The sequence below is a fragment of the Lissotriton helveticus genome, chromosome 1_1 (assembly GCF_964261635.1).
Source record: "Lissotriton helveticus chromosome 1_1, aLisHel1.1, whole genome shotgun sequence".
Lineage (NCBI taxonomy): Eukaryota > Metazoa > Chordata > Amphibia > Caudata > Salamandridae > Lissotriton > Lissotriton helveticus.
In genome coordinates this window covers 474,180,336-474,206,252 of record NC_136057.1, presented here as the reverse complement: position 1 = coordinate 474,206,252, position 25,917 = coordinate 474,180,336, and the positions used below count along the sequence as shown (strand labels likewise).

Below are 25,917 nucleotides of genomic sequence, written 5' to 3'. Positions count from 1 at the left end.
AAACAGCTCACCTCATATGTTATTATTAGGGGATTATGGTCCGAGATTACCTTCGGGAGTTTCATAATGTTAACTTTTGACATCTCTGAGGAGGAAATAAGGGCATAATCCAATTTTGTATGTTTCTGGGCTGGATTGGAAAAATATGTGTACCCCGAATGCTGTGGACGTTTAGCTAGCCATATATCCTGTAAACCATGGGAATTGATAAAAGCTTCAACTGATCGATAAACCTTAGGTTTCCGTCCTGTATATATTTTTGAGGTACCCCAATCTGCTGAAATATTAAAATCACCAGTAACTATTAAAGGGGTGGGCCATCCAAATAGCTCTGTCTCTAAAAAGTCAAATATCTCAGGATCATCCTGATTTGATCCATAAATTACACAGAGTGTGACACCCAGTTCTAGTTCTGCTATTACCCATCTACCGTTGGCATCCGCCAATACTTTTTTTGGCTTCCCCAGTGAGGTTCGAATCATAATTGCTACTCCCCGAATTGTAGAGGTCTGGGTTGAACAAGCAACTAGTTCAAAGCCATTGACAAAAAGCAAGCTACGCTTAGCCCAAGGAAGATGGGTCTCTTGTATACACAAGATGTCAATATTCTCATGTTTTAATAAATAGGCCAATCTCTGTCTCTTTTTCCAATCATTCATACCCCCCACGTTTATAGTGCAAATCTTAACGTTTGCCATTTGCTTGAATCAGAGTTCCTACAAGTAGATTCGTCCTTATTTCAAATAACCACAACCAGCATTGTTGCTTTCCTTTATACATTTGATCTATAATATCATGAGTTATGCTCCAAACTTTACCACTTAATAGCGACCAAACATTTTGTCTTATCCTGCACCATTTTCCATTTTCTCCATTTTTCCCTCGCCCCCCCGATCCCCGCCTCCACCTACCCCGTGCTCCCCCCCACACCCCCTCCCTTTAAGTGACCCCCCCCCTCCCTGTTATGCGAGGCACTCAGTCCTAACTGAGTGTAGGATGGAATGCAGTGTGAGCGGTGAGGACAAAGTAATACTAGACATCAAAACATTTCTAATTAGTAGCCCCAATTGACTCTAGGTATTCTTTTGCTTTAATCTCCGAAGAGAAAAACAAGGTCGTTTTCTATCAAGACAGTTAAATAGAGGCAGTTGAACAACCAGAAAGCAATCCTGGTATTTTACTGAACTCTACTGGTCGTTTTCTATCAAGACTGTTTAATAGAGGCAGTTGAACTGAAAAAAAAGTCTCTAAGCAGAAGCAGACAAGTCCTAGGACTGATCTCCAGAGTCCACAAAGTACAAACATATACAAGTATATACTAAAGTCTATACAAGATGACTCGAATGCTCGACCTAAAAAATATCATTCAACTCCCATATTAAACTAATGAGGAAAGGGCTTGACTGATTAGAGACCGTACTCAATCAATCAATCAATCAATCAATCATACCACTTGTATAGCGCGCTACTCACCCGGGAGGGTCTCAAGGCGCTTGGGGGAAGGGGTCTGCTACTGTTCGAACAGCCAGGTCTTGAGTTGTCTTCTGAAGGCGAGATGGTCCTCGGTCAGTCGAAGGTGGATGGGGAGGGAGTTCCATGTTTTGGCCGCCAGGTAGGAGAAGGATCTTCCTCCGGAGGTGGATCTTCGGATGCGTGGAACGGCGGTGAGGGCGTGGCTGGTCGATCGTAGCTGGCGGGTGGGTGTGTAGACGGCCAGGCGGTCGTTGAGGTAGTTGGGGCCCAGGTCGTGGAGAGACTTGTGTGCGTGGGCGAGGAGCCTGAACGTGATCCTCTTGTTGACGGGGAGCCAGTGCAGGTCCCTCAGGTGGCTGGTGATGCGGCAGCGTCGGGGGATGTCCAGGATGAGTCGGGCAGATGCGTTCTGGATGCGTTGGAGTCTTCTCTGTAGCTTGGCTGTGGTTCCGGCGTAGAGGGTGTTTCCGTAGTCCAGTCGGCTGGTGACGAGTGCCTGGGTGACCGTCTTCCTGGTTTCGGTCGGGATCCATCGGAAGGTCTTGCGGAGCATGCGTAGGGTGTGGAAGCAAGATGATGAGACGGCGTTGACTTGTCTGGTCATCGAGAGGGAGGAGTCCAGGATGAAGCCCAGGTTGCATGCGTGGTCTGTTGGTTTGGGAGCGGTGCCCACGGCGGGGGGCCACCAGGAGTCGTCCCAGGCGGAGGGTGATGGTCCCAGGATGAGGACTTCCATCTTGTCTGAGTTCAGTTTCAGGCGGCTGTTCTTCATCCACTCGGCGACGTCTTTCATCCCTTCGTGTAGGCTAGTTCTGGCGGTGTCGGGGTCTCTGGTGAGGGAGAGGATCAGCTGTGTGTCGTCGGCGTAGGAGATGATGTTGAGGTTGTGTTGGCGTGCGATGGCTGCAAGAGGTCTCATGTAGACGTTGAAGAGGGTGGGGCTGAGTGATGATCCTTGTGGTACGCCGCAGATGACTTCAGTGGCCTCGGATCGAAATGGGGGGAGGCGAACTCTCTGTGTTCTTCTGGCGAGGAACGAGACAATCCACTCCAGTGCCTTCTCCTGGATGCCGATGTTGCTGAGGCGTTGAACTAGGGTGCGGTGGCAGACAGTGTTGAACGCTGCAGAGAGGTCCAGGAGGAGGAGTGCCGCTGTCAGTGGCTGCGATGAGGGCAGTTTCGGTGCTGTGGTTGGCTCTGAAACCGGACTGCGAGGGGTCGAGGGATCCGTTCGTCTCGAGGAAGGAGGCCAGCTGTCTGTTGACGATCTTCTCGATGACTTTAGCAGGAAAAGGGAGGAGCTTGATGGGGCGGAAGTTCTTGAGGTCGGTGGGGTCCGCTGTTGGTTTCTTCAGTAGGGCGCTGAGCTCGGCATGTTTCCAGCACTCCGGGAAGGTGGTGGTCTTGAAGGAGGAGTTGATGATGTTCCGGAGTTGGGGAGCGATGGTGGAGTCGGCCTTGTTGAAGACGTGGTGGGGGCACGGGTCGGTGGGTGATCCGGAGTGGATGGTGTTCATCGTGCGGGCTGTGTCTTCGGTGGTCACTGTGGTCCAGGTGCGGAGTGTGGTGGTGGGGGGCGTTGGTTTGACGGTTGGGTGCGTGGGTGGTGCGCCGAAACTGTTGTGGATGTCGGCGATCTTGCGGTGGAAGAACGAGGCGAGAGAGTCGCAGAGATCTTGTGAGGGAGTGATGTCGTTGTTGCCGGTGCTGGGGTTGGAGAACTCCTTGACGATGCTGAAGAGTTCCTTGCTGTCGTGGGCGTTGTTGTCCAGTCAATCCTTTAGTGATTTCTTCTTGGTGGTGCGGATGAGCTGGTGGTGCTTGCGGGTGGCTTGTTTGAGGGCGGTCATGTTGTCTGTGGTCTGGTCGAGGAGCCAGGCTTTCTCGAGGGTGCGGCAGTTCTTCTTGGAGTCCTTGAGTTCGTCGGTGAACCAGGAGGCCTTCTTGCTTCTCGGTCTGCTGGGAGGGTTCTTCAGTGGTGCGAGGTCGTCGGCGCAGGCGGTCAGCCACTGTGTGAAGTTGCGGGCTGCTTCGTTGGGGTCCGTTGTGCTGGCGGGTGGGCTCTGGCTGAGGGAGGTGGTGAGCTGGTCGGTGGTGATCTTGCTCCAGCTCATGTGAGGTACCTGTTGCGGGTGGTGGTGGGTCGTGGTTCTTTTGAAGCTGAAGTGGACGCAGCTGTGGTCGGTCCAGTGGAGTCCGGTGGCGTGGCTGAAGGTGATGTACTTGCTGGAAGAGAAGACGGGATCAAGCGTGTGGCCGGCGTAGTGGGTGGGGGTGTTCACCAGTTGCTTGAGTCCGAGGTTGGCGAGGTTTTCCAGCAGGGCGCGGTGTTGCGGTCCTTGTTGTTCTCCAGGTGGAAGTTGAGGTCTCCTAGGAGGATGTAGTCGGCGGAGGGGAGGGCGTGTAGGCTGATGAAGTCGGCGATGTCTTCGCTGAATTGTGTGCGTGGTCCCGGGGATCTGTAGATGAGGGTGCCTCTGAGGGTGGTCTTGGGGTCGGTGTGTATCTGGAAGTGGAGGTGCTCCGCGGTGGCGAAGGTGTCGTCGGAGTCGGTCGTGATGCGGATGGTGTTCTTGTGGACGATGGCGATGCCTCCTCCGGTCTGGTTGATGCGGTCCCTCCTGATGATCTTGTACCCGTCCGGGATGGCGATGGCGATGTCGGGGGCTGAGGAGACGGTCATCCAGGTTTCCGTGAGGATGGCGATGTCGGGTGATGTTGCGTCGAGGAGGTCCCAGAGTTCCACGGCGTGTCTGTGGACGGAGCGGGTGTTGAGCAGGATGCACTTCAGGTGGTTGCTGCTGGTGTTTGGCTTGGCGGGTGCGGTGCAGGTTCGGAGGCAGGTGAACTTGCAGCTTTTGCAGGTGAAGGGTCCGTGGGTGCGTTTCGGGGTGGCTCGGTAGCAGGCGGGGTTCCGTCCGGCGTTGAGTGCGTTGAGGCTGGCGGCATCGTAGGTCCGTCGGGTCGTCTTGCAGCGGCAGGGGCCAGGGGACCTGGCGCTGGGCGCGGTCCAGGCGCGGACGGGCGCAGACGGGCTTGCCTTCGGCGCACAATCGACGCGCCCACTGCGCGTCATCGCTGCACGTGCGTGGGGGCGACATAAGAAGGAGCCGGGAGGGAGGAGCAGCTGGGTGGCAAGAGCGGGGCGGCGAATGGGCAGGAGGGGGGCGGGGCCGCAGGGAGGCAGCGGCGGGAAAGGAGGGCAGAGGGCGGCTCAGCGGCGGCTGGGTCGCCCTGTGGGACAAATGAGTGAAAACAAAGCAGGGCCTCAAAAATGAAGGCAGCAGAGGGCACCAAGGGCAGCAGATGACAAGAGAGAAGGAGGAGGCAAAACGTAGAGTGAAAAAATTAACGAGAAAAAAACCGAGAAAAAACTGTAAAAAAGGAGTAAAAAACGAGTAAAATAAAATTAAGACTAAGGCAGCTTAAACAAAGGCAGCAGGGGCACCAAGGGCACCAGAGGGCTGATGGAGGCAGTAGCAGGGGTGTGTGGGGGCGACCTCGCCTGGTTACAGGCTCAGCGATCGCTCCCTGCACTTCTGCGCTGTCTCCTTAAGAAGGAGCAGCTGGGTGGCGGGAGCGGGGCGGCGAATGGGCAGGAGGGGGGCGGGGCCGCAGGGAGGCAGCGGCGGGAAAGGAGGGCAGAGGGCGGCTCAGCGGCGGCTGGGTCGCCCTGTGGGACAAATGAGTGAAAACAAAGCAGGGCAGCAGAAATGAAGGCAGCAGAGGGCACCAAGGGCAGCAGATGACAAGAGAGAAGGAGGAGGCAAAACGTAGAGTGAAAAAAATAACGAGAAAAAAACGAGAAAAAACGGTAAAAAAACGAGTAAAAACGAGTGAAATAAAATGAAGACTAAGGCAGCTTAAACAAAGGCAGCAGGGGCACCAAGGGCACCAGAGGGCTGATGGATTAAACAAAGGCAGCAGGGGCACCAAGGGCACCAGAGGGCTGATGGAGAGTACTGAAACGCGATGTCCTCAAACCTAGCATTTGTTGTGTTTAGGACTTACTACTAAATTGGTGGTCGCCTGTGTGGGATCTAAGATTTCTGTAAGATGCATGATGGTTGATCCAGGATGTGTTTAAAGAAAGAAAAAGAAAAGTGCATTTTTCAATAATAATACACCACACTACCCTACAATAGATTCACAAACCCAGCACACTGACTGTTTTACATTCCAAGGAAGGTACCTCATTTGTTAGCACTTCTTTATAAGAACAATTACCAAAGATGTACTAATGCTTTTAACCCAGAAAACGGCTCTTCCTCCCAGGGGCAATAATCTTGTGCATTGCACCACATTCCAATGACATTAACCAACCTCACCACTTCCTGTGGTTGTGAAATACCACACTGTACACACTACAATTTATTCAAAGGAAAAAGTCCAAACTTTCAGGGGACACTAACTCGGCTTACTGGCCCGCAACCTATGGACGCCAATCAATGACTCTGTACTGTATTATAAGGATAGTACCCAACCACATGCAGTGCATACTGGGGGTTGAATCCTATGGCCAATAACTGAAAATACTGTTCTAGGAACTTATACTAACTACACTGCAATGAAGTATGATAAAAGTAGTCAATCAACCTGTACTACACCGTAAAGAGAATAATAAACAACAATGCACCAAACCCATTGTGCACACACCCACTCACTGCACTGCATCCAGGCATCCAAGGGATTCTGCCTCATCCCACTGAATCCTTGGTATACAAACCCATTAAAATGCACTTCACCCTACCAGCACCAACCCTGTACTCTGCACAGCATCAGAGGGACTAGTGCACCACCCGGCACTGCATCCTGGGAGGACACAGTAACGACACCAAATAATATGGATGCCAAGAATTCACAAAGCCTCCTACAGATACTAATACACCATATTGCACTTAAAACACTTACAAACTATATACTGCATCGTGTGAGCATTAATCCACATCAGTGCAGCACGCTCTAGTGGTATTAATATACTGTACAGCATCCTAGGGAAACAAACCCATCACCCTAGCTACACTTACCTGGAATATTGTATTACATGTTAGGGACACTGATTGTAGTAATTCAATCCACACTAAGTAGAGGCAGAATGTTTTCTTGAATACATAGATCCCAGCAAGTCAGTCACAGCACATACGTCCAACTGATGCGACTATCTCAACAGCCTCTAGGAACTTCTAGTACTCATTCCATATTACTGCATACATTCTTATGACTTAACTCTATACACTAAGATACTCAAAAGGGACAAAGAGGAGATTGGATAAAACCATTGAGGGAAAGGCAACAATGCTACAACTCTAATTACAACACTGGTGCACCAACATCATACGGTAGTGAAGCTCTTACCTCTGTCTTCTGCTGCCATGAGCAAGCCATACTTTCAAATCTTGGCAAAGGCAACTAAGCCTTCCATAATTCAGAGGCTGGTAAACTGAGTGACATTAAATTGGCTATGACTGTTATTTACATAGTTTGGAAATGACAGAGGTATCGCATGAGGGTCTATATGAAAATGTTATTGTCGTTATTACTAAACTGCATTCAAAGGTTACACACCAGTCACAGCATCGTAGAGCCACTAATCCAACACCTCCCTCTACTTTTTAGAGATACAAACACAACACATTGCACTCTAAAGATACTTAACCATAACACTGCACAGCATCAAAAAAACACTGAGGGCGATATGTATCAAGCCTTTTGCGAATCGCAAACGGCCTTTTTGCATGTTTTGGGATGTATGAAACATTCCCAAAATAAGGAATTGCAAACTTGTGCGATTCCTTATTTTGCCATAGCATTTAGGGAATCGCAATTTTGCGATTCCTTAAATGCTATGTATGTAGCATTTTTGGCTAGCGAATTTTGGTTAAGAATTCGCAAATTACCACCACCTTGTAGTTGATGGTAACTTGTGAATTCTTCCAAAAATGCACAATTTGGAATTTTTAAAGGTGGCATGTGATGCACACACATGCCCATAGGGCATGTATGTGCGCCATATGCACACACACATGTAGATTTCAGGGGTGCAGCAGGGTGTCTTTGAGACACCCCTGCACCCTTGAAATAATTCTCAAATTGTGATTAGCAAATTGCGAAATTGCAATTTGAGAATTATTTTGCAATCATTCCTATGGGCCTCCTGGCCCATAGGAATGCATTGGAAAATATTCCTTAATTGTGAATTCGCAAAATGCGAATTCGCAAATAAGGAAGAGTAAGGAATCGCTAAAAAAAAGCGTTTTTTTCATACATACCATTTTGCAATTCCTAAATAGCGATTCCCTAAAAATCGCTATTTAGGAATCGCAAAATACTTTCTTGATACATATGGCCCTTACTGACCTGTTGTCCCATTCGCAATAGCCTTTTCTAAGCGTTTTTCCATTTTTGAAGACTTCAACCTTAGGGCTGATGACCCTTCGAATTCTTGCACTCGAGGAATTCGGGATAACATGCACAGTGTGGGTTGATCTCAGCTGAGTGATGCACATGTTTTACAAGCACACTGGACTAAGAGCATGATTACAAGTGGCCTGATACACAAGGCTGATCATAGTTTAGAGCCCATACATCTCTAAATCTGACCATTAATAACTGCTGCTCATGGGCCTGGTCAGACCATGCCCACATTCACTTCAACTTGCATGACACCAACATCAACTTGATAGCACCACTAGAGGTGACCAAAACCTCCCCTCTACCCACATCCTGAATAAGAAACCTTGAAACTGCTGCGCCCTTTCTGACACTGGTGCCATCTAGACGAAGTCCTGTCTGACATCTTCAAAAAGATTATTATCATAAAGATAACACCCTTCAAATCTAAATAAAACAAACAGCTCTCCAAAGAACTGTGACTCGTAAAACAAAAAGGCTTAACTGGGCATGGATTCTGGAAAACGCCTCACCTCCCTTCTGATGCAGCCACTGGCTGCAGACACTTAACTATAAAACTACTATACTCAGAGTGACAAAGTCCTACTTGCAGTAACTCATTTCCAAAGCCGATTACTCCTCGAGATCCAGCACCTTTTGTGATACATTACCGTGGAACTGTACCAAATATATCCACAACTTGTCACCTTCAGAGCCCTGCAATGCCCAAGGCATTAAACTAAGCCAGTCTGTCTTTGTGGTGATCTTCAGATTCGTCAATGCACCCTTGTTGACCGAAGACCTCCCTAACACACCTAAACATACTATCATCATTACACCTCTCCGCAAGTAACCATCTGCTGCTGACCCAAACATCCCAGGCAACTATAGACCACCTGTGGTCTGCCTACTAATGCTAACAATCTAGAGGCAATAGTAAACACTGGTGCCTAATTTGTGGAAGAATGAAGAATGAGTGCCAGTGCCCAAAGATCTGCTCAGAGGTCCGCAGCCAGTACAATTCAATGTCAGCACACCCAATACCAAGGATGCGTGGTCTTGCGACAACCTCATGCCTCTTTAATACACTACCAGACACTCCCTTTCTCTTTATATCACTCTTGCAGGTTCCTGCTTTCTCCCTTTATGACAGTGTTTCCATCATTCTCTTCCTCCGTTGTTGTTTGTTTTTCTGTCTCTTACACTCAGTAAATGTTTGATGCAGAAAAATAAGTGTGGGCCCCCAAAAATTATTGCCGGTGGCACCACCAGCATCCACCGATGGCCCCACCGCCATCCACCGGCTCAAATTAAGCACTAGTAACCACCCAACTCTCTGCTTTATTGGAAGTGCATGATCTCCTCATTGACTTCCAATGAAGCTTCAGCTCCCCAAAAGGTGCCAAAACTGAATTATTTAACATGATTGAATAACCTTGCTCTGCTGGATCAATGATCAAAGCTGTGCATTGATCCACCTGGACTTGTCCGCAGCTATCGGCATGATCGAGCATGCATTGCCTGGAGACCACATTTGGGCTTAGAGTTGTTGTAGTCTACTGGTTTTAATGTATTCTTGGCTAACCCCACCCATCAGGTGAAATGCAGTTCCTTAACTTCAGAAACCACACATTTCAACTGCGGCGGGCCTCAGGGTTACGTTTTCTTGCTGGCTCTCTATTGAGCCCCATCACAGCTGTACTCAGTACCCACAACGTGGTCTAACACATATATGGTAGTATTCTCAAATATACGTTAAGACACTGCAAGAGCAAAGAAAAGGAAAGGAAGTGCACAGCCGCCTTTCCAACACATGCACAATGGATGACAACCAGATGGCTCTTCCTGAATGAAACCAAAATAAGAATCATAGCCATCGGCCTTCTGTTCACAGTCAGGCTCCACTTCCTAGGCTCTTCTTCCACACCACTGTGACATTCTCCTCCGCTATCTAGAAAGAGAACTATTAGAAAGACAGTGGTGTAGCGTGTAGGGGGGGGGGGGGGTAGGGGCAGAGGGATAGTTGTCCAGGGGCTATCCTTAGGGGCATTCTTAGGGGTGCAAATTTTAAAAGAAGAGTGGAAGGATACCTTCCTTGCCCCGGACACTGACAAACCTAGGAGATAGAATTGGGCATAACCTGTGTGTGTAAGAGCAGAGCAGGTTAAGTGTATCCGTTTATGCACTGTGTTTTCTGTTGCCATTATGCTGACACTGCTGCCAAGCAACATAAGCCATTTCTTGTTAAGGTGACTTTGCATTCAAGAGCAAAAGCTAAGCTTTGGTATATTTATTTAAGTCAGTTATAAAAGATAGGTCCCTAGGAGTCCGTGCCCCCTAATGACCTCTATCCATTATTTTCTGTCAATTACTGTAAGCATTTTGAGATAAGTAACTGTAAAAAAAATCTGTTCTACCTATTAAGTTGATACATAAATCATACAATCGATAAAGATATGTTTAAAAAAATAGACATTTTAAACATGTTTCAATCAGAATCTAGTTGCTGGTTCAACAGTAAGCATGTGAAAAGATGCTCCGACATGGACAAACAATCAGATCCTCGCAAAAATCATGCTAAATTGTATATGATTTTCTGGAAACACATACACATCTACACACTTAGCGGCAGCTGTGGTAAGCAGTCAGCGATTTTTCAGGTATGCACAAGTGGGCTGCTCAGAAGGCCCTTCCTGGCTGCATGTAATCCCCTCCACTTCTTTACATGGGCAGGCACTTACAAACTCCATGCCACTGCTCTTCTTTTATTGGAAAGGGGCACACCTAAACATTTCATCAGAGCTGAAATATTTCAAGAGGATGAGTGCCACTTTCCAGGAGCAGCATGTTCTCTGGCACAATTCGCACCTTAGCTTTTACAAGAATCACTGCATTTGCACCTTTTGACACAAAGATCTTGTACTATCTCCAGCTTTGTCCATATCAAGCTCGATTGCTTGCATATGTCTGGCCAATGTCAATCCAGTAACAACGAAGTCCTGGGATGACCTCCCCCTCCACATCAGTGCCTCCAAGTTGCTGATGAAATTCCAAAAGAAGCTGTAGACCTGGCTCTTCGGCTCAACCCTCCATCGTCGTCCTCAACTAGACTCAGATAATACCGTCCTAATGCCTGGATACCCTCGTGGGTGATAAGTCGTACCCTACAAATACACTAACATGACTTCTGCTGAAAGCTATGATTTCACAGTTACCTATTGATTTGAGAATATTACTTGGGTCTTATACTGGGGTCTTATACTGGTGTTTATTCTTTATCATATTTAAGCATGCAGTTACAGAAGAAAGTAGAAGTGCTGAGCTTTTATAGTATACACATATTTGTGTAATGTTGTGTATTATTGTTGAATTACAATTTGGAGGAAAGGTTTGGAGGTCCCTGGCTTTTAGTTGTGCTTTAGTCGTGTCCACAGAAGTCAAAAGGCTCAAAACCACAAATATAAGTTATATAGTTGTGGTCTTGCAGAGTATATCAACCAAGCACTTTAGAAGTGTATTTACTTTTTATATGTAAATTCTACTCAAAGCGATGCATGTGGTTTTTAACCAAAATGTTATATATACGCTATCATATGATGTTTTACTTTATCTGGATTGATTATTCTATGTTTTTTGCTTCAATAACACAGATAGTGAAACCCTTAAGAAATATTACTTACTAGGTATGATGCATTTTCCAGCACTATATCCTTAACTGTATTATTTTTGTTGTGTCTCATTTGAACTGTAGGTTGCTGAACAGCTCATCAACCCCTTTGGTGAAGATGATGATGACTTTGAAACTAACTGGTGCATCGATAGAAACCTACAGGTTAGTGCTTCTCAGTATTGACAGGAATCTCAGTTGACACTATGAAAATATAAACATCCATGCGACAATTGTAATGTTGGAAATTGGGTCACTGGTTGTGTGAGGAGAAACCCTACTCAAGCAGCAACCACAATTCTTATCAGAATGAAACACAAGCAAACTCCAAATTAACCTTTGCTTAACCCTCTGGTAGCTTGACTCAAAAGCAGTCAGGGTGTAAAGTATTTATGCAGCTCCTCAAACAGTAATACAGTGAAAAATGCCAAACCAATTTAGAAAAATAGGGTAACCTTTAATAAGTTATTGACACCAGACGACGAAAATCCAATCAGTAGCTATGCAATTTTAAAGATTTAAGGTAAGTATAGCACCTAAAAGCACAAAGAGCCACTGGCCGGTATCTGGTCGGGTGACACCAGGTTAAAGTCATAAGTTTAAACTAACAGCAATGGAGCGCTGCCTGGATACCTGGACCAGGTTGGTCCCTCTGAAAAATGTACTTTCTAAAGCCTAGTGCAAAGAGTTCCGTTCGCTGTGGAGAGGGCCCCGATGAGCAGGGAGAGCGTTGTTGATGGTCGTCACTGTAGAGCAGGCTGGGCATCATGGACAGTTGGCGATGTAGTGCAAAGATCCTGTTGAGCGTCAAGGACAGTTGTTGCTGGAGATTTGCGTTGGCGGTAAAAGCAGGCTGTTGATGCCAAAGTGCTGATCATGTATTGGCGGGTATTTCCGGTTGCCGCTGTGGTGTGAAGATTTGGGTTCACTGGAGCTTCATATTGGTGGGTGGCAAAATCTTTGAGCAAACAGGCCGTGATCCGGCCTGTTTGCTCCAAGATCTTCCCAACATCTTGCCAATAGCTAACATCTTCAAGATTTCTCCTTTTCATAGAGAGGATGCTCAACGGGTGCCACACTAAGGATCCACGACCTGAGTGGCACCTCTCGGGGATCAGGAACACATACACATCTGCACACCTGGACAGCACGCTTTGTAAGCACTTAGCGATCTATACAGGTATGCACATGTGGGTTACTAATAACGCCATTTGAGGCTGAGGCCATCAGCTCAGACAGATTCAGTTTAATTTAATTTTATTTAATTGTGGGTTTATATAGCGCTAGAATCAACTCCCGGAGGAGTATCTCCGCGCTTCGACCGCTGGGGAACCCGTCCTGGCTCACCCGTCCTGGCTCACCCTGAGAGATGGTCCCTAATGGGTATCTCTAAGGTGCAACCAAGCATCCCCGGCGGTCTGGGGGGCCATTGTGAAGATGAGGCAAGCTAATGCCCAGAGTTGCTGAGTGTGGTCCCTGACTGGAGTAGGCACCGAGGCGAGAATTATCGAGCCCGCTGACCCTGGTCCACGACCCTGCCGCGCCAGGAATCGAACCCTGGTCCCGGGCCGTCCTCTGCTTACGGGTCTGCTGCCTCTAACCAGTGAGCCACACCACTTCACAGTTGCAGGTCCAGACAGCAGGTCAGCTGGGCAAATGCTGAGAGGCCTCTGGAGCTTGTTATTTCCCTGTAGCTCAGAAAAGGAGGTCATTCAGCTCACCCTTGGAGTCACTTCAGCCTGAGATTAAGGGTGAAGGTCCAGTCTTCTTTCTCAGCAAGCAGGCCAGCAGAGTACCAGAGCATCAGAGTAGCAAACCTTGCAGCAGTGCAGCACTGCAGTCCTTCTGTAGTATCCAAAGGTCCAGAGGTGAAAGTTGGGTTTGATTGTTCAATATGTATATTTGGTACCTGCTTTGAAGTAAGAGGAGGTTCTGGAGGTTCCCTCCCCAAACGTGTTTGGAACTTCCTGCCTCCTTGCCTTGGCCCCAGCTAGTCTGGGGGCACAAAGGACTAGTGCAAACCCTTTGTGAGTGTGCTGAGTGAGAGGCTTTGGTAAGTGCAGGTGTGATAGGTGACAGCTCTCCCCATCATCAAGTCAGAGTGGAGGCCCTGCCAACACCTATTTCCCCTTTGCCTCACTGTCTGGGAGAAATACACAAAAACCAACTGCCAGCTGCACCAAGTCATGTGACCCAGGTTACAGGCTGCAAGCACAAGATGGTTGAGAACAGAAAATGCCAACTTTTCAAAAATGCATAAGTCCTCCCTTGACTGGAAACAAGCATCCTAGGACCGGTTTTGGGCTTTCAGCCCTCATCAGCCAGGATAGCTTGACTCCAGTGGCATGGAGAGCCCGGAACGCACGTCTGGGCATACTCGTCCCACTTGGGGTGACAAATGCAAAAAGAACAATTGATGGACAGAATGCAGAAGAACAATGTCATACATTCACCCTAGTACAGAGAACTGGGCCTAAATCCATTGTTTCTTTGCTCACCATGCCATTCCAGTTTGGACCCAGCCATATGCAAATCAGGCTTGACACTGCGCGCAATGGGAACAGTCCAGCCCAAACTGTCATGCCAGGTCCTCCCTGGACTGGAAACAAGCATCCTAGGACTGGTTTCGTGCTTTCAGCCCTCATCAGCCAGGATAGCTTGACTCCCGTGGCATGGAGAGCATGGGACCCACGTCTGGGCATACCCGTCCCACTTAGGGTGACAAATGCAAAAAGAACAATTGATGGACAGAATGCAGAACAATCTCATACATTCACCCCAGTACAGAGATCTGGGCCTAAATCCATCAATTGTTTTGCTCACCATGCCATTCCAGTTTGGACCCAGCCATATGCAAATCAGTCTTGACCCTGCGCCCAATGAGAACAGTCCAGCCCGAACTGCCAGGCCAGGTCCTCCCTGGCCTAGAAACAAGCATCCTAGGACCGGTGTCGGGCTTTCATCGCTCATCAGGCAGGATAGCTTGGGGGGATAATGTGTCCATTGTCAGCATTCCGTCCATCATTTGTTTGCTGGAACACTTTTTGCCCTAAGTGGGATGAGTTTGCCCAGACGTGGGTCCCTTGCTCACTGTGCCACTGGATTCAAGCTAACCTGGCTGAAGAAGTGTGACATACCCTGAAACTGGTCCCAGGATGTTTGTGTCTGGTCCAGGGAGGACCTGGCCTGGCAGTTCAGTCTGGACTGTTCCCATGGGGCACAGGGTCAAGACTAATTTGCATATGGCTGGGTCCAAACTGGGGTGGCGTAGTGGGCAAAAGAACAATGGATTTAACTCTGATCTTTTGACTGGGGGAGAATGTTTGCATTGTCAGCGTTCCATCCATCATTTGTTTGCTGTAAAACTTTGCAAAAATGGCATTTTCAGAATTGTGACTTAAAATCCGACTTTGCTATTAAGGAGGGTTTTAAATTACAATTCTCTAGACACCAAACAAATTCCGACTTGATCCCAATTGAAAGTTATCACTTATTAAGTGTCTCTTGTGATAAGGTAACTCAATGTATTCCTAAGGGAGAGGTAGGCCTTGCAGTAGTAAAAAACGACTGTAAAAGCTTTTCAGGACATATCGAAGTTAAAAGCACATATCCAACTTTTTAAACACATTGCACCCTTCCCTATGGGCTTCTTAGGGCCCACCTTTGGGGTGGCGTATATGTATTAAAACGAAGGTGTAGGCCTGGCAAAAAGGTTTATTTTTCCAGGTCTAAATGGCTGTTTAAAACTGCACCCACAGGCTGCAATGGCAGGCTTGAGACATGCTGAAAGTGCTACTTAAGTGGGGGTCACAATCAGTGCTGCAGGCCCACTAGTAGTATTTAATTTACAGGCCATTGGCAAGGATAGTGCCACTTTACAAGGGACTTACAGGCAAATTAAATATGCCAATTGAATATACGCCATGTCTACCATATTTTAGGAAAAGAGCACAAGCACTTTAACAATGGTTAGCAGTGGTAGGGTGTGCAGAGTACTAAAAGCCAACAGAAACAGGTTCAGAAAACAGGAGGGTGAAGGCAAAAGGTTTAGGTATAACCCTACAGAAAGGGCCAAGTCCAACACAAAATCCTTCTAACAGCCTCCCATGGGATTGGCTTTTGTCTGCCATAGTTAGACTTCCTGTTCTTCCTATTTCCCTGTATGATTTAGAGAGTTAGCAAACATCTTTTTTATCTAGCTAGAAGCAGCTTTAGCTATCTGCCAGAGCTCATGTCATAACAAAAAAGTAGTATAATGTTGTTCATATTTTGTTTACCTTCTTTGTGGGAGTTGACGACCATTGACCATTTGAGCGAAGGTTCTCTATTAGAGCTTTGGGGTTGAGCCCCACAGAAATTCCTACACATTCCTACACAAATAATAAATAGATTGATTAATTTAGAGATGCAATTGTAGCTCTAAAAAATTCGATGCATTTAAGTCTGGGCTGTCTGTCCCAGGCTGCCTGCCCCACCTCGCTCTGAATCAGGTGACGGAAGCCAGGTAGTAAATCAACTTTCTGAAATGTGACACACAACACAGGGCTTACCTTTCTAAAGCCCGTCATTGCCATTGTAGTGTATGGTAGTATCCACTGTGGGCCAGTGATGGTTTCGGGCATCAGGGAGTCTGCATCCCTGGGTAAGGCCAGCCATCCCTCACTCTCAGGCCTAGATCCCACCCTGTCCCATTTATCACATTGTAGGATTAGATGTAAGCAGGTGTCATTTAGTGTCTAGTCCTTGGTGATGGTAAGGGTTATAATAATATTCTTGTGCTATGTATTTTGGGCTGGGACCCCTGATCATGCTAACCTCCCCCACTGTGACACCCCATGCCCTGGCTGCAGGTTTCTAGAGTCTTTAGAAGTAGAACTGCTGTATTTGTTCCCCCTTGAACTTGATCCAAAAGACGAGCAGAGTTTTTGTTTCCATGCAAAGTTGATCCAAATATCTGAGCCAAGTACAAAGGAAGAAATATGGGCTTATAGTAAAGACAGTTATAGTAAAGACAGTTATATGCTATATTGTGTTAAAACGTCCTCTATATTCATGTCCTTAACATTAATGCCAAAAACATGAATTGATTTACGAACAATGAATGTTAAAAAGGCAAAGCAGGTCAGCGATGTAGTTCCTCTCTTATTTCACGTTTTACTTACTCTTGCATTCCCCAAGAGTGTTCGCTATGCCATCATCCGTGCCTCTTATTAACCTTGCATATTGCATTCTTTAAGCTGTGCCGGGTGTTTATGAGGGGCTTTCATTGAGAGCTCTGATGCTGAGGCTGAAGCCAAAGCAAAGTACCTGTGAACGGCCTGCCCTCTCTGCAGAGTACACTGAACAATGGCCATGGATACCAGTTGCAATCGAAATTCGGTGTAAATGTGGGTGAAGGGTGCACACAGATGTACAAATATTTAGAAGGCAAAAGCTAAAAACTTGTTTAAATGTGAGTGAGTGCAGTATGTTTTGAAGTGGTGAAAAGAGGGAGATGTGAGTAAGTGCTTCGGGGAAAAGGGACAAGAGGGTGCTGAAGAGGAAATGAAGGCTATTGAATATGTGCAGATGGGCGAGATGTGCACAAAAAAGGCATATATATATCAAACATAAAGCGCACATAACTGAAGGCCGGAACTCCTTCCTCAGGACTCAATAATTTTTTATTCAAAGACTCACAATTTCAAAATTGAAATATTTCTACTGTTAATTATTTATAATAAATCATAGTTGTTACTCATTTATCTTAAACAGCTATCATTGACAAAGCCAATCATACTGACAGGTTTTAGGTGTATATCAGTTGTGTTATATATCTAGATGCAATAACATCTCAGAGACATACCAAAATACCAGTCGGTGGCATATTATAAGAAGCACACATATTTATCTGATGTGATCTCTTTTAGAGAACCCCCACCTTTTTCATCCAACAGAAAGACCTGTCAGCACATATTTCTGAATCATTGATTGCAGCAAGCAGGTGTTGGTGCTTCTGGAAACCTGGTTAGAGCATTTTCTTCCATAGTTGATGCCACATGTAGTGCTAAACACTAGGCAAGCACACACTTTAAAGGACTGAAGTTGTCACGCTGTATAATGTGCACATTACAGAGTAACTGTTGACTATATTAATGCATTAAGAAATGGGGCAGTTTTTAGTTGTTTAATATTTCGAAACTATTCATTCCCACTGTTTTATAAGCATTGCTTTATCACTTAATTAATTTGCTTTAAAAGGCACAATTTGCCAAACGTTTGTAATTTTTTCTTAGGAGGAGGACCCACAATGGACCCCACATTTGTCCATTAGGCTTGCTACCTGCTGCCACTGCATTTAATTAGCCAGTAGTTGTATGAGGCTGACTTACTCAATGTCAGATGCATATGTCTATATTTCTTATTTTCCAAACGTTGTCATCACGTATGTCTATGACACACAGTCTATCCTGGTTTGTATTTCTCTAGCATTTCGTCTAAATGATGTCAGACTCTCTTGATAAGTTACTACTTTTTTCCAAAGACTATTTAAAACCTGTACCAGGTCATTCCCCAATACTGCACACAGTGGCCTTGGTGCTAGTCCTTCTTGCTTCTTCCACCACCAGTTTCTGTTACAGGTCAATGGCCTTTGTGATAAATTAAGCCCTCCTCACATAAGTTATACATCACTGGTATAAACAAACTGGAGGTTTTTGTAATAACTTCACCCCACTCAATTTTAGAAGGTAAGCATTGTAGTATCCCTATTTCCACACTATGTAAAAAGAGCAGAGCTTTCAATAGCCTAGTAATGGAGCTATCTGAGCATGATACATACCAGGGCCTACTGGTTGAACTAGTCAGAAGTCACACTATTTCAATGCAAGTGACCTCAGGGTTTTGCCGTGCATCACAGAGATATACATCTCACAACCTGAGGCTATTTCCTGAAAACAATCAGTCTCTCTCTCCAATATCTCTGAATATTTTGTTGTACCTATGCCCTAGAATTGTTTTGCTGCTTTCTCAATTCTCTTATGTAAATGATGCTTCCCACTTTGGGTCTAGTCACTGAATCTATCAGCCAGACTTTCAATTGTTATTGTGCATGGTCTGATAATGTACTATTTAGGAACGTGCTAAAAATCACTACAGATTATTATATTTAGATCAGACACATACACTTGTACTTCCATCAATAGATTACAGTGTGTAGAAAATGAGCAAAAATCAGTTTACACAGAAATAATGACAGCTGTCAGCCAAGCTCATGAAAGTTTAGCATACGACTTTTTATGTCCCAAACACATTTCTGTTTTTTATCAGAATATCTAGAAAGCCCAAAGGTGGGTGACTCAACAAAACAGTGATTGTCAAGTATTCAGGCACCTAAGTTGCCTCTTTCTGATGATTCAAATAGCACTGAAGGGTGAAGCCTCCCACATTTGGTGGTAGTTGGCTTAAGTGTTTGCTTGGTTGTGATTGGGCACTCTAATGTATCGGGGTTGGGCAAAGGGCACATCAGCATTAGCCCTAGAAGTATGTATGTGTCATTATGGGCAATGTGCACCCATGAGCAAAGAAAGGCATGGTGTCCACCCTTGTTAACATAGCATCCCCACAGGGGATATGGAACACACTATAGGCTGCTCGTATCATCGGGCACTGGACCCACAACAGAAGAAAGCAAGAACATAAATTCACAAGCATTCCCTGCCCGCCATGGTTTCAGAGTATGAGTCGGGCGGTTATGCAGTCTATGCTGCAGACTTCACATGGCACTGAACAAAACCTGTTCTGCACCCGCACAAAACTACCTACACAGGTGACAAACTGGCCATTCTAAATAATTAACCCAGTTTTGGGGTCCCGGCAAAAGTGCATCACACCTCATATTGGCATGTTTAACTTCTCCACAAAATTCTTTTACCCCTTTTGCTGCTTTCCCCCCTGTGTTAAGCCTTTTTTAGGCTATTTGGGGTAATTCGCGCTTAGGCCCCTGTAACGTTTTGTCCACATAAGGTATCCATGCCAAATTTGCATCCTTTTCTTCCAGCATTCTGAGGATTTTGAAAGTACCCAGAGTTTGTAGATTCCCCTGGAAGGGACCCAGAAATTAGCCAAAATACAGCAACATTTTGTTTTTTTCTGAAACATGGGGGGAAAGTGCTGCAGAAGAAAGCATCTGTTTTTTCCCTGCAAATGGTATCAACAAAAGGTTGATGGGGCTAGAATCACATTGCCAGAACAAATTTACTACCACCCAGCATTCCCCTCAGACTGGGAAGGGCCAAAAACATAGAGATTGAGGGGATAGCACAGCGAATTGTAAGCGCTATTATTTTTTAAAATATGTTTTTAGGTGATTCGGACATTTGTGCCGGCACAGTGATCCCAGACAGAATTGTGAGGAAAATGTGATGTTTTCAGCTAAATTTTAGGTTTGCAGGGGATTCTGGGTGAGAAAACATTGAGGGATCCACGCAAGCCACACATCCTTAGACTCCCACAGGTATCTAGTTTTTAGATATCTGTGGGCTTAGTAGGTTTCCCTAGATGGCCGTCGAGCCTGGGACCAAAAACGCAGGTGCCCCCCTTGCAAAACCAGGTCATTTTGTGATAGGTAATTTTGATGTCTCCACAATACATTTTGGGCCCTTGACTGTCCCGGGTACTTGGCCCACCCACACCAGTGAGGTACCATTTTTATTGGGAGACCTGGGGAAATGCTTGGTGGTAGAAAATTTGTATCAGCCCCGTGATCCCACAAATTTCCTACACAGAAACGTGAGAAAAATGTGATTTTTTCAGCTAAATTTCAGGTTTACATGGAATTCTGGGTAGGAAAATGTTGGGGGGTCCATGCAAGCTATACCTCCCTAGACTACTTCGGGCATCTAGTTTTTAGAAATATGTGGGTTTGGTAGGTTTTCCTAGATGGCCGCCGTGCCCACGCCTAAAAACCTATGTGACCCCCTTGCAAAACCAGGTCGTTTTGTGATGGGTAATTTTGACGTCTCCACAATATGTTTTGGGCTGTTGCCTGTCACGGGTACTTGACCCACCCACACACTTGAGGTACCATTTTTATGGGGAGACCTCGGGGAATGCTGGGTGATAATAAATTAGTATCAGCCCATGATCCCACACATTTCCTACATAGAAACATGAGAAAAAATGGGATTTCTTTCAGCTAAAATTCAGTTTCACATGGTATTCTAGGTAGGAATTTTTTTGGGGTTCATGCGAGCCATACCTCCCTGGACTCTCCAAGGTGTCTAGTTTTCATAAATGGGTGGATTTGGTAGGTTTCCCTAGATGCCCGCTCAGCCCGGGGCCAAAAACCCAGGTGACCCTCCTTGCAAAACCAGGGGGCATATTAGCAAGAACCTAGTTAAAATTATCGCCGTTTTAGGGGCATGAAACTGCCGCTAAAACGGCGATAATGGGCTGGCTTATATGCATTATAGAATTCCAATGGAAGCCCAGGTTAGATATCCTGCACATCTAACCTGGACTTCTACTGGAATTCTATAACGCATATTAGCAAGACCATTATCGCCGTTTTAGGGGCAGTTTCCAGCCGCTAAAACGGCATAATTTTAACGAGGTTCTTGCTAATATGCCCCCAGGTGTTTTGTGATAGGTAATTTTGATGTCTCCACAATACGTTTTGGGCCCTTGCCTGTCCCGGGTACTTGACCCACCCACACAAGAGAGGTACCATTTTTATCGGGAGATCCGGGGGACCGCTAGGTGGTAGGAAATTTGTGGCGGCCCGGTGATCCCACAACTTTCCCCACACAGAAAAGTGAGGAACATTTGATTTTATTAGCTAAGTTTGTAGGGGATTCTGGGTAGAAAAATGTTGGGAGATCCACACAAGACATACCTCCCAGGACTCCCCTAGATATCTAGTTTTTAAAAATATCTGGGTTTGGTAGGTTTTCCTTGTTGGCCACTGAGCCCCGGACCAAAAGCACAGATGACTCCCTTGAAAAACGAGTCATTTTTTGATAGATATGTGGGCACCTGTGTTTTTGGTTCCGGGCTTGCAGACATCTAGGGGAACCTAAAAAAAACAGACATTTCTGAAAACTAGACACCCGTGGGAGTCCAGGGAGGTAGGACTTGCATTGATCTAAGCAAACAGAAGGAAATGATGGACGGAGTGGTGAAACTTTTCAGACACTCACCCCCAGTCACAGATCTGGTTGAATCCATCATCGTTCTTTAGCTCACTTCGGCACCTCTTTCAGACCCAGCTATATGCAAATCAATCTTGACCCTGTGTCTTATGGGAACAGTCCAGCCCGAACTGCCAAGCCAGGTCTCCCCTGAACCGTAAAAAAGCATCCTGGGACCGGTTTCGGGATAACACCCTCCTTCAGCCAGGCTTGCTTGAATCCAGTGGCAAAGTGAGCAAGGGGCCCATGTCGGGGCATACCCTGGCAACTTAGGGAGAACAAAGCAAACACATGGAGATGATGGATGGTGTGCTGACACTTTTAAGGCACTCACCCCCAGTCACAGATCTGGTTTGAATCCATCATTGTTCTTTAGCTCACTTTGCCACCTCAGTTGCTCTCGCAACATTTTCCTTCCCAGAATGCACTGCAAACCTCAAATTTAGCTAAAAGGCTGCATTTTCCTTTAATATCTGTGTGGGAAAGTTGTAGGATCATCGTACGGCACAAATTTTCCTACCACTCAGCGATCCCCCAGTATCCCGATAAAAATGATACCTTACTTGTGTGGATGGGCCAAGTGCCTACGACATGGAAGGGCCAAAAACGTGTGGAGATTGAGAGGGGCTCAAAGTGGGTTCAAAAACGCAGTTTGTTTATACGTTTTTAAGCTCACGCTACTTCCGGCACCCACGCAAGTGAGTTATATTTTTTCTCAGGAAACTAAGAGAATGCTGGGCGGGAGGTAAACTATGCATGCGCAGTGATCCTACAACTTACCCACACAGAAATGTGAGGAAGATTTGAGGTTTGCGGGGTATTCTGGGTAAGAAAACGCTGGGGGATGCATACAAGCCACATTACCATCCAATAGACAGTACACACACACCACCATTCATGCACACTTCCAGCCAAGCGCCATCCATGCACACCGCAAGCCAAGCGACATCCACACACACTGCCAGCCAAGTGCCATCCATGCATACCGCTAATAAAGCGCAAGTCGACGTGCACCGCCATCCAAGCACCACTCAACATGTACCACCAGTCAAGCGCCAATCTACACATCCCGTCATCACGCTTGGATGAGGAGCAGCCATCTGAAGCTGAACTCAGACAAGACGGAGGTCCTCATCCTCGGACCCACCCACTCAGCCTGGGACGACTCCTGGTGGCCGACCACACTGGGAACAGCACCAACACCCACCGACCATGCACGCAAACTAGGATTCATCCTCGACTCCTCCCTCTCCATGTCTAAACAGGTCAACACCGTCTCCTCCTCCTGCTACAACACCCTCCACATGCTCCGCAGGATCTACAAGTGAATCCCGACCGAAACAAGAAGAACGGTGAAACAGGCCCTCGTCAGCAGCAAATTGGACTACGGCAACGCACTCTACGCAGGAATCCCAGCCAAACACCTATGACGACTACAACGCATCCAAAACGCCTCCGCCCGACTGATCGTCAACGTCCCCCGCCGCAGCCACATCACCCCCCTCCTGAGAGACCTACACAGGCTCCCTGTCGACAAGAGGATCACCTTCAAGCTCCTCACCCACGCACACAAAGCACTCCACAACGCTGGACCAGCCTACCTGAACAGCAGACTCAGCTTCCACACCCCCACCCGCCAGCTCCGCTCCGCCAGCCTCGCCCTCGTTGCTGACCCCCGCATCCAACGAACAACCTCCGGCGGCAGATCCTTCTCCTACCTCGCCGTCAAGACCTGGACCACCCTCTCTACCCGGTGTCGTATCGTCGTTGCCTGACCCCTGTCTGGGACAGGACAGGCAAGGCAGGAAGGGGCGTGTGGAGAAGGGGAAGTTGAGAGAAAGAGTTTCAGTTACGAGCAGACACGCTTGAATAAAGACGTGTTTAAACCTGCTCCCGGCTCCTGTGGATTTTGGGGAAAGGCGACACTGGCGACGAGAATGGGATGCCTGCTGGAGCCCCACATGCCTTAAAACCCCTGCCGTCCCTGAACGGCCGGAAACAGCGAGCCTGCAGCCTGTGTCGGCGCGGTGTGAAAGAGCGCGAAAACAGAAACGCTCCACATGCCGCGTTTGAATGCTGCCCCCAGAGCGCGACGATCGGCATCAGCTCAAAGGATTGCCCGCACTGCCGGATCGTCGCTCTGAGTATCCCTGACTCGGCAAGCTGCCCGTCTGGAAAAAAAAAATGGCGTGAAGCAGCAAGGACGCCGGAGAGTGCACCCAGAAACGGCTAGCTGAGACCGGGAGCGTGAGGGCGAGTCCCGAACGCCAGAAAGCCTGCCTGAAACCAGTTTTGAATGTGGCAAAGCCTAAATAAGAGACTTTGAGTGTGGCAATGGTGAAATAAAAGGAAACCACGTGTCCTGAACGGCGGCCATCTTAGAGTCAGGTGCTAGCCATAGGCACCCATTGGAATTTTGGTGTCGGCCATTTAGGAGTCGGGCAACATTGCATTTAAACACTTAAACTGCTGAAAATTCATCGGAACCAAGCAAGACTGGCCAATACGCTCACTCGTGGCGAAATCAACCAAACCATAGCCACTGAGTGACCTGACCAAGCCGCGATGTCCGTCCTCACCCAGACAGGCGGTTCAGGAGGAGGAGCAACAGCGGCTCCAGCCATGCTACCACCACCACTTGCACCGTCTCCCCACGTACTCATGGGGGTACCATATCTGCGGCCACCAGACCCTCTAGAGTTGGCGTCCGGCAATAGTATGGGGCCCAAGTGGAAGAGCTGGGCTGAAGACTTCGAGGACTACATGACCGGGTCTCAAGTGCAAGATTGGAAGCAAAAATTGATAGCCCTGCGAAACTTAGTGGGAAAAGACATCGCGCAGATCATCAAAGAACTGCCTAATGCGACTACTGCCTCTTACGATGACGTCAAAGGAGCCCTTGACCGGAGGGTTTCTACATAAACGCGACTTAGATTATACGCTACACATTTAATTTAGCCACCCAAGAAAAAGATGAACACATGTGTGACTTCATTGTGCGCATCAGGAGACTAGCTCGACACTGAGAGTTTTACGCTTTCACCACTGATGACGCGCTGCGACTGCGCATAATTGAAGGTTGCCAATCCGAATCATTGCGCCGGCGACTTTTGAAAAAGTATTACTCTCTTGAAGAAATCGGAGAAATGACACGAATCAACGATCAAGCGGAAGATCACGCTAAGAAAATGGAGACCAATAAGACCGAAAAAAAGGAACAAGCATTTCAAATACAAGCACACAAGGAGAAGAAACATCGGACGGACCATCACAAGTCAGACAAGCCGACACGTTTTGCAACTTCCCGGAGGACGTCATCACGGCAGGAATCGCGACACACCAAGTCCAGCAGAACGGCGCCAGCGTGCTACAGGTGCGGCCAGAACTACCCCCATTCAGGACAGTGTCCGGCTATTGGTCAGCGCTGTCATCGCTGCGACAGGGAGAATCACTTCAAAGTGGTCTGTCAAACTCAACGGTCGGGGCGAAGATCGTCCACACCTCGATCCATCACACAACATCACGCTCGCGCAATGAAAGGAAGAGGAGAACGCTCCTCTAGTTCATCCCGGTCGAGCGTCCGTTCTGCAAGCTCATATCGATCACAGAGATCCACATCCAGTGAGTCATCATCACCCACGCCGGTGTCACAAGACAGTGACGAATACATCTGCATGGTGTCGGACCCGGACCGGCTAAAGAAATATCCTAAATTAGACATCCGAATCGGAAACCATCCTGCCAAGTTTGTCCTAGACTCAGGTGCCTCCCTAAACTACATCTGTGCGCTTGAACATCAAAGCATGAAACCACGGCCAAAACTAGACCTTGCAGCTGTCCGGATACTTACCTGGATGTCCAGAAAGCCACTGCCATGCCTAGGCCGTTTCAGCACGACTCTATCATACAAGGACCGACAAATTCCAGCTTATATTCACTTCGTCGAAGGCCCAGACCTGGCTGACTGCCTGCTCAGCCTGCCAACAGCTGAAAGATTGAAGCTCGTGGAACTCCTCTACATGACTGAAGATGCCCCAGACATTGTCGCTAAATTTCCGAACCTCTTCAACGGGCTAGGAAAGCTAAATCAATTCAAGGTAAAACTACACATCGATGAGCGTGTGACTCCAGTGGCGCAACACCACAGGAAGGTGCCGTTCCACTTACAGCAAGCTGTAGATGATGAACTCCAAGATCTGCTAAAGACAGATATCATTG

General features: G+C 47.2%; 1 protein-coding gene across 2 annotated transcripts in view; it reads left to right on the top strand.

Annotated features, from left to right (window-relative positions):
• BEST3 (bestrophin 3) overlaps positions 1 to 25,917 on the top strand; it is a 259,667-nt gene that overhangs the window by 213,605 nt on the left and 20,145 nt on the right. For both annotated transcript variants that reach the window (XM_078654059.1, XM_078654052.1), the window contains one exon: positions 11,615 to 11,695. In XM_078654059.1, the coding sequence (XP_078510185.1) occupies positions 11,615 to 11,695 (81 nt within the window). The remainder of the gene's footprint in view (positions 1 to 11,614; positions 11,696 to 25,917) is intronic.